The 9318-nt window shown below is 58.2% G+C and overlaps 1 protein-coding gene across 5 annotated transcripts in view; it reads left to right on the top strand.

Moving 5' to 3' along the window:
- Positions 1 to 9110, top strand: part of RERE (arginine-glutamic acid dipeptide repeats) — a 373240-nt gene extending 364130 nt beyond the window's left edge. For 4 of the 5 annotated variants that reach the window (XM_054579811.1, XM_054579814.1, XM_054579812.1 and 1 more), the window contains 7 exons: positions 414 to 527; positions 728 to 2043; positions 2125 to 2347; positions 3131 to 3854; positions 5592 to 5738; positions 6107 to 6287; positions 6531 to 9110. In XM_054579811.1, coding sequence (XP_054435786.1) covers positions 414 to 527; positions 728 to 2043; positions 2125 to 2347; positions 3131 to 3854; positions 5592 to 5738; positions 6107 to 6287; positions 6531 to 6564 — 2739 coding nt within the window. In that variant the 3' untranslated portion in view covers positions 6565 to 9110. The remainder of the gene's footprint in view (positions 1 to 413; positions 528 to 727; positions 2044 to 2124; positions 2348 to 3130; positions 3855 to 5591; positions 5739 to 6106; positions 6288 to 6530) is intronic. The other variant, XM_054579813.1, reaches the window with a different exon arrangement.
- The last annotated feature ends 208 nt before the right edge of the window (positions 9111 to 9318 follow it).

The raw sequence follows: 9318 nt of genomic DNA on the forward strand, positions 1-9318 counted from the left end.
TCCCAAAGTGAAGTTATCCATGGACACCTGTTCCTCCCTGGCTCTGGCTCTCCCCTTTCAGAGCTTTCTTGCTTCTGGAGATAGAGTTCAGAATGTGGAAACAAACCCTGAATGGTGTGGCTCAGTGGGTTGCACGTCATCCCGAAAACCGAAAGGTCACTGGTTTGATTCCCATTCAGGACACGTGCTGCCTGTGTTGCGGACCAGGTCCCCAGTTGGGGTCACGTGAGAGACAACTGATCGATGTTTCTCTCCCTTTCTTCCTTCCTCCCTTCCCTTCTCTCTAAAAACAAATAAAAATCTTTTTTAAAAAACGTGGGGGCAAGGTGTCAGCACTTGTACCCTGCCCCCCACCCTGAGGCTGATGGGACATCCTCTCGGCCTGATCCTTGTTGTTTGCTTTTCCCCTGCAGAAGGTGAAGGAGGAAGCTTCATCCCCTCTGAAGAGCACCAAGCGCCAGCGGGACAAGGTCGCCTCTGATACGGAGGAGGCTGACAGGAGCAGCTCCAAGAAGACGAAAACCCAGGTGAAGTTTGTGGCCAGGTGTTGTGGACTGGGGCTGGCAGCTGGTGCTGCCTGAGAAGCCCCGAGCTGATTCTCCCAGGGAGGGGGCCGGGTCAGGGTCCCCCCTGCCCTTGGGGCCAAGCTTGCTGCCCTCTGCGCACGTGCCAGGCTCTGGCCACGCAGGGCAGACTAGAGCTTCCCTCCTCCCCCCTCTGGCCTCAGGAAATCAGTCGGCCCAACTCACCGTCTGAAGGTGAGGGAGAGAGTTCCGACAGCCGCAGTGTCAACGATGAGGGCAGCAGTGACCCCAAAGACATCGACCAGGACAATCGCAGCACGTCCCCCAGCATCCCCAGCCCCCAGGACAATGAGAGTGACTCGGACTCGTCTGCCCAGCAGCAGACCCTGCAGGCCCAGCCCCCAACCTTGCAGGCTCCCAGTGCGGGGGCTCCAGCTCCCTCCACAGCCCCACCAGGAGCCCCCCAGCTTCCCACACCAGGGCCCACGCCCTCTGCAGTTCCTCCACAGGGCTCCCCCTCAGCCTCCCAGCCGCCTAACCAGGCTCCACCGGGTCCTGCTTCCCATGCCCACATCCAGCAGGCACCGGCCCTGCACCCACAGCGGCTGCCCTCCCCGCATTCCCCACTGCAGCCTCTGACCGGGCCAACTGGCCAGACTTCTGCCCCACCTCATACCCAGCCCCCACTGCATAGTCAGGGCCCACCTGGCCCTCACAGCCTGCAGGCTGGGCCCCTGCTGCAGCACCCAGGGCCCCCTCAGCCATTTGGCCTCCCTCCCCAGGCCTCCCAGGCAGCAGCTCACCCTCACACCTCCCTGCAGCCCCCAGCCTCTCAGTCAGCATTGCAGCCCCAGCAGCCTCCACGGGAGCAGCCCCTGCCGCCGGCACCCTTGGCCATGCCCCACATCAAGCCCCCGCCCACCACGCCCATCCCCCAGCTACCCGCGCCACAGGCACACAAGCACCCACCTCACCTCTCAGGGCCCTCCCCCTTCTCCATGAATGCCAACCTACCGCCTCCTCCAGCACTGAAGCCCCTGAGCTCCCTGTCCACACACCACCCCCCTTCTGCCCACCCTCCACCCCTGCAGCTCATGCCTCAGAGCCAACCCCTGCCCTCCTCCCCTGCCCAGCCTCCCGTGCTGACCCAGAGCCAGAGCCTGCCCCCTGCTACGGCCTCTCACCCCGCTGCAGGCCTCCACCAGGTGCCCCCTCAGACCCCATTCGCTCAGCACCCCTTCGTCCCTGGAGGCCCTCCTCCAATCACCCCTCCATCCTGCCCCTCTACCTCCACTCCACTCGCGGGACCCGGCCCATCGGCCCAGCCAGCCTGCCCTGCTGCCGTTTCTTCAGGAGGCAGCGCACCTGGGGGGGCAGCCTGCCCACTGCCCACTGTCCAGATCAAGGAAGAGGCCCTGGACGATGCTGAAGAGCCTGAGAGCCCCCCGCCCGCTCCAAGGAGCCCATCCCCTGAGCCCACTGTGGTAGACACCCCCAGCCATGCCAGCCAGTCAGCCAGGTATTGTCACAAGAACCTTGGCAGCTCTGGGCAGGCCTCCGCCTCGGCAAGACTCCCATGACAGATGACACCTTTTTTTAGATTCTACAAACACCTGGACCGGGGTTACAACTCGTGTGCACGGACAGACCTGTACTTTATGCCTCTGGCGGGATCAAAACTGGCCAAGAAGAGGGAAGAGGCCGTCGAGAAAGCCAAACGGGAAGCCGAGCAGAAAGCCCGAGAGGAGCGGGAGCGGGAGAAGGAGAAGGAGAAGGAGCGCGAGCGGGAGCGCGAGCGGGAGCGCGAGGCTGAGCGCGCAGCCGTGAGTGCTCCATCCCGGGCAGGCGCTGCGGGGCCGTGGGGGTGCGGGGGGGGCCTGCCCGTGCTATCGGGGCCGCTGGGACCACGTTGCTCTGTGTGAGGCCATCCGGTTTGTTGTCACAGAAGCTGGAGGATTGTTGGGTGGTGTTTTAAGACCCATCCTGGGCCTTTCTGAGATGACGGCTCATCCCTGAGGCAGCCCTGGACCTCCCCCTTCCCCAGACGCTCACTACTCACCCCTCCCTGGCCCAGGGTCTCTCCCTTCCCCAGAGGCACCCCGTGTACCCCTCCTGTGCCCTGGCAGGTCCAGGCTAATGGACAGCAGCATAGTGGGCAGGCCTGTAGACTTGTGTGTCTCATGCAGTTGGAGGGAACTGAAGAGAAACGTAAGGGGAGGAGAGCCAGGCACAGGGGGCATTAACCTGCCACATTGCGCCCAGCCCACCCCCCGCCCCCGCCCCGGGCAGCCTTGCCCTGCAGCGCTCTCGTAAGCTGGGCCACTGAGCACCTGACATGGGAGGGGAAGCCGCCTCCCGTGCAGTGCCTTGTCTCCCAGGTACACAGACCCATCCAAAACATAAGGGAAGCTACAGACAGAGAGGAGACTGTCACAGTGGGTCTAGACCTTGTCCTTATCTCAGGCCATGGCTGGGGCCATATGTTACTCAGCGTTGGGGTAGAGGGACTGAGTTGGCTGGTCAGTGCAGGGTGGCCACAGCGTTCACCTCTGCCAGGTAAACACTAGGCAGCTGGCATCTGTCCCTCACATCCACTATTCCTTCAGCAGAAAGCCTCCAGCGCAGCACATGAAGGCCGCCTCAGCGACCCCCAGCTCGGGGGGCCCGGTCACATGCGGCCATCCTTTGAGCCACCACCAACCACCATTGCTGCTGTGCCCCCGTACATCGGGCCTGACACCCCGGCCCTTCGGACTCTGAGCGAGTATGCTCGGCCCCATGTCATGTCACCCACCAACCGCAACCACCCCTTCTACATGCCCCTCAACCCCACTGACCCGCTGCTGGCCTACCACATGCCCGGCCTCTACAACGTTGACCCCACCATCCGGGAGCGGGAGCTCCGGGAGCGCGAGATCCGGGAGCGTGAGATCCGGGAGCGCGAGTTGCGGGAGAGGATGAAGCCAGGCTTCGAGGTGAAGCCCCCAGAGCTGGACCCCTTGCATCCAGCCACCAACCCCATGGAGCACTTCGCCCGGCACAGTGCTCTCACCATCCCTCCCACTGCGGGTCCACACCCTTTTGCTTCTTTCCACCCTGGCCTGAACCCCTTGGAGAGGGAGAGACTGGCCCTTGCGGGCCCCCAGCTGCGGCCCGAGATGAGCTACCCCGATAGACTGGCGGCTGAGCGGATCCACGCCGAGCGTATGGCGTCGCTGACTAGCGATCCTCTGGCCCGACTGCAGATGTTCAATGTGACTCCGCACCATCACCAGCACTCACATATCCACTCGCACCTCCACCTCCACCAGCAGGACCCCCTCCACCAAGGTGGGTGCCCAGGTTGGCTCTGAGAGAGCGCTGCTGGTCGCACTCCTGTGTTGGGGAGGTGCGGACCAGAGACGGGGCTGCTGGCCCAGGGCAGAGACTGTTCTTCCCTAAGCGAGGCCTAATTCCGGGCGTACCTTAGACACTTCAGCGTGCACCAAGGAATCGTGTTATCACTGGTCTCAGCGGCAGCCTTTGTCGCTGCCCAGCCTTTTAGCCCTCCAGAGCTGTCAGTCCTCAGAAAGCTGGGTCACCCTGGGGCCTTCTGCTTGCTGCCTCCTAGATAAAGCTTAGATTCTTGGCCCTGTGCCTGGGGTGGGCCAGGAAGTGAGGGAAGCGGCCTTTGCTCATGGGGGCAGGCTTTGGGCAGGAGGCAGGGCCTTGGGAGCCAGGTGGAGGCAACAGGGACGCCCAGAATGGATGTAGGTTGTCATTGAACAAGAATTTAAAGGAACACTCTCCCTCCCCGCTTCGGGAATGAGGCTTGGGCATGTGGCTCACCTGGCCAGCTTGGGGCGCCAGCTGGCCTGAGGCAGAGATGGGCACAGCTGGAGCCCTGTGCCCCCTGAAACTCTGCAGGTCCCGGCAGGTGAGGAGGGCTCTGGCTCTGACCCTGGCTCTGGCCCTGCCCTTGAGTTGGCAGGTGTGCCTTCACCCTGGGACCAGCGCCTGCCATGGAGGTCCTGTGGCACAGCCCACGTTCATGACTTCTTCATGGTCTGACCTATGTGCTGGGGAGGACGGCAGATAGAGGAAACCCGGAGAAGGGAGGGCAGTGCCTGGCTGCCTACCCATGTCCCCAGCCCTGACTGACGGTCCTAGGGAAGCCAAGGAGCTGTCAAATTTACCCCTGTTCTGACACCTGGTAGCCTCATGCCACCAGCTGTGGGCTTTTTAAGGCTCAGTGTGACCAACCAGCAGGCTGCCTTGGTGTCGTAAGAGGACAGGCAGGCGGTTCATTCATTTGACACGTGTGCTGAGCACTTGCAGTGCGCCAGGTGCAGCTGGGATTGTGGGAAGTGATCAGTATTCTGGAGGAAAGCGAAGTAGAGTGGGGGAATAAGGGAGCTGGGGCAACGCTGCCATTATAAAGAGAGCCGTGAAAAAGCCTCGCCAAGAAGGTAACTTGAGCAAAGACTTAAATGGGGCGAAAGGGTGAATCATGGGAGGGAACATCTCTAGGCAGAGGGAGAGCGAGTGCAAAGGGCCTGAGGCAAGAGCGTAGACTCAGGAGTCAGCAGATGGCGTGCAGGAGAGAGCCCAGGTGTGCTGAGCCCTGTCCCTGCCACAGCGGCCTGCTGGCCTCCTTTGGGTTCTGTGGGTGAAGGGCCCCAGGGAAGCAGCCTAGACAGGGAATGCTGATTGGCGCAGGACTGGGGTGGCCATGAGATCCCTGTGGATGTAACCAGGTACAGGGTGGGCCTGGGCGGTCAGCCCGGGGGGCTCTGCTGATCCAGGGTCCTGAACATAATGGGATGGGGGACACCGCCTGTAGGGGGTGCTCAGGGTCAGGGGAGGAAGCAGTCAGATCTTCACTTCCGTTTTACTCCAGAGCTGCACAGCAGGAGTGTGGGAAGGGGCAGGAGGACAGCCACTTTGGGTCCGGTTACTGGTGGTCCCGGTGACCAGGAACCAGCGTGGTGAGGAGGAAGTCACCCAACAGTTCATCCAGGAAGGGAATCGTCTGGAGAGCCCAGAGCCCGGCACCACCTGTACCTGGACTTCTGCCCCATGTTTTAGGTTCAGCAGGCCCAGTGCACCCGCTGGTGGACCCCCTGACTGCTGGCCCTCACCTGGCTCGCTTTCCCTATCCTCCTGGCACCCTCCCCAACCCCCTGCTTGGACAGCCCCCCCATGAGCATGAGATGCTTCGTCACCCTGTTTTTGGTAAGAATGCACCTGGGGAAGGAGGGGCTCCTGTGTAAGAGCTGTGTTAGTGGTCTGGTCTGATGACCTGTTCATTCATGTGTTCAACAGCCCCTGAGAGCTGGGGGTGAGGGTGCGGGGGTGTGATAAGTGTATAACAGAAACCTAGATGAGAACAGAAGGCAATGAAGGTGTAACGGAGGCCCCACGAGTACATCGAGAGCTTGGGAAGGGTGGTCTCTGAAGAAGAAAAACAGGCTGAGGTCTGGAGCTTGAGGAGGAGGGGAGCCCCGCCCTCAGCAGAGGAAGGAGGGGGCAGTCCTTTGGGCCATCTTCAGCATCCCCTTCCCCCAGGGGAGGCTCTAAGGAGGAAACTTTTGTTTCTGCAGGCACCCCCTACCCCCGAGACCTGCCAGGGGCCATCCCGCCCCCCATGTCAGCCGCACACCAGCTGCAGGCCATGCATGCCCAGTCGGCTGAACTGCAGCGGCTGGCCATGGAGCAGCAGTGGCTGCATGCACACCCCCACATGCACGGCAGCCACCTGCCAAGCCAGGAAGATTATTACAGGTGAGGCAGTGGGGCGGGGGGTAACTGGCTGGCTCTCTGAGCTCCCACCTACCCCACCTGTGAGCCACAGAACCAGCCTGATGACAGCCCTCCTGGCTGTGCCAGGCTCCTGCTGCCCGACAGGGGACCCCCAGAGCTTCCTCTTAGCGGGAGGGAGCGGGGAGGGCCGGCTGCATGGGAGGCAGCTGGGGTCTGCCTGCCCAGGCCGGTGCTGAGTCCTCTTTCCTTTATTTTTCTTTCCAGTCGACTGAAGAAAGAAGGTGACAAGCAGTTATAAGTTATTTATTTGTTAACGCTGGCTGTGGAAACGCTAGTTCTTGCGGGGGAGGGGGGGTGAACAGAACTTTTTACATACCAATAGGAGCTGCAAAAGCAAAAGAATATCTTCTAAAGATTTCTTTATATATTTAAAAACCCCACAACTAAAAATGTATCAGCATAATAGTGTTTGTTCGTAGAGAGGATTCCTTGAGACTGGTTTGGGTCTCCCTGCATGACAGTCCCCCAGAAACTTAGCGAGTCCTGGACTGGACTGAACATTCAGAAAACTTCCCAGCAATCTTGGGATTCGGCTTTCGTTTCCTTCCCTTCCTTGACTTCTCAGTAGGTGCTAGGACCCAGTCACACCCTCCACTGTGCGTGCAGGCGCACTCGGTCACGTGTGTCCCAGAGCCCACGAGGTGTGCAGAGAGGCGGCATATGAGTTTGGAATCCAAGAGCTCTAATTTTTAAAAAATCTTTTATTTTGCTACATTGTTGGAGATCTTCATAATTTGAGAAAGTTCTGCAGCACAGCTTTTTACGTCTGTAAATAATTTTAGAGCAGCCTTTTTTTCTTTTCACAAACTACTGTTCTGATCTATTTTTTTCCAGCCATGTCACTGATTGTGAATTCCTACCAGCTATTGACAGACTACAGAGTTGATTTTTTAATAAAAAGTTATATATAATTATATCCCTTTAATGAAAGGGAACAGATGGGCGTTGCTAATTGCAAACAGGCAAAAAGCTTGGGACTGGGTTGGTCGCAGCAGCGAGCCTCCAGGGGTTTGCAGGGACAGTGTTACAGACTTTTCATTTTGCTGCTTTGATTCTTCACTTCTGTCTGTTCCGAGCATGTGCGTTGCCAGTGGTGCAGACATCTGTTAGATCGAGCCTCTTGTCACTTTGCACCAGAAATGCAAGAGTTAAATGTCCACCCGTTGTTCTGTTCTGCAGGATAGAAAGCACATGTTTCTGTGTGTCTTATTGTAGATTTCCTTATAGATTTCTATGCATACATATTTGATTGTTCTGGATGGGCTGCCTTTCTTAAAACTCTTGACCATTGCATAAACATTCTAGAAAAGTCAAGAAAATGATTCCCTACAAATAACCTCAGCACATGTGCTTGCCAAAGGGTCTGTCAGGAATCTGCCTTTCTGTGCGTGTTGTCCTGGGGACCCTGTGGCAACGCCAGGCCGTCCTCGCCATGGCCCAAGGCCGCTTTCCAGTGGGGAGACCCCAGGGTGGGCACGGTTGTGAGAGGTGGCTTGTGTGTCTACCCCCAGGAGCAGGGTGACCCGTGTCAGACTGGGAAGCCATTTGAGTGCCACTCTCCACCCTGAAGTGGAAACAAGAATGACAGCCACACCTGTGGAGGGGGGCCCGGGCTCTGCTGCGGAGAACCCGCCCGCCCCCCCCGACTTCCCGGGTTGCTGCCGAGGGTAGGGAGGCCCTGGGACTGTCTGCACTGGTCTCTGCCAGGGTGCGACCTCTTCTGTTCCTCTTCTCTCAGACTCTTGAGGGCTGTTTCTGCTATTGTATATGGTGGCCACATCCAAGAATTATCAGGTGACAGTAAATCATTTCTGTGGGTCAGTGGGTGAAGTGCGTCCAGAACCCAAGCTGCATGGGGGGGGAAGAGGCTGGTGTTGTGAGCCAGGAGCCAGCAGGTGTTAGCTCAGACCCTGGTTTGGACGCAAGCCTGCATCGGGGCGTTCGTTGCCTGTCTCTCGTAGGGCCATGTTTGGTTTCAGTTGGGACAGATAGAGGATTGTTTTGTTTGTTGTAGTTTTTTTCTTTCATTTTCTTTCATTCCATTTCTGCCTTAAATTTCGCTCCTTAGAGAGGAGACAAGCTCAGATGAACCCTTTGTCATCACACTTGTGGCTGCGTTGGCAGGGGGCGTGCGTTTCCTCTGGGGCAGTGACCTGCCATCGGAGCGGGCCGCCCTCCTGCGGGGCCGCACTACTGCGGCTCCCATTGCCCCCGATTCCCACCCCCCATCGCCCCACCCTCTCCCGTGTTTTGTTTTCCTTCTGGTAGAACATAGTACCTACCATTCAGTTAAGCCTCTTCATCTCTCTCCAGCATCCATTTTCCAAAGAAGAGAGAGAGGGAAGTTCTTTGACGTCTGTATTGAAAGGTGTCTGAAGGCGTTTTCCTGTTAGGTTTTGGTTTCCCCCCACATCCCAAGGTGAAGCACTGAGATTCTTCCATTTGAAAACCCTCACCTGGTCAGCTACGGTTTAGGAGGCCCCAGACCTTCCTTTCGTTTGAAGTTCGGTTTTGCTTTTCTGTGTTTTGTATGTATCTTGTTCAATGTTGTCAAGGTTGAGCTTCACGTTTCACTGCGGCGGCGGCAGCGGCAGCAGCAGAGCAGAATGTACATTCTGATTTGCTAAGTTTATATATATCTCGAAGCTAAATGTATATATGAGTAGTTTGCCATGAGATAACACAGTGTAAACAGAGTAGGCACCCAGAAATCGTGACTTCTGTGTTCTCTCCATTTGAGTATTTTGTAATTTTTTGGAAATATTTGTGGACATAAATAAAACCAAGCTACACTACAACAGCTGGGTGTGGACCCACGGCTGACCCGTGGACTGCGTCTCATTCCTGGGCGTGGGCGGGATGTGGGCTGTCGGCCCCAGCCTGGGTCCCCAGAGTGGGGGAGGGCAGAGGGAGCGCCTGATGTTCTCTGCTGTTGCCGGCACACTGCTCACCTCTCAAAGCAGCTTCTGGAAGGATCCATGTCTGCTCCACC

Source organism: Pteronotus mesoamericanus, unplaced genomic scaffold (genome assembly GCF_021234165.1).
Source record: "Pteronotus mesoamericanus isolate MK-2021 breed Mesoamerican mustached bat unplaced genomic scaffold, CSHL_Meso_final contig_557, whole genome shotgun sequence".
NCBI lineage: Eukaryota > Metazoa > Chordata > Mammalia > Chiroptera > Mormoopidae > Pteronotus > Pteronotus mesoamericanus.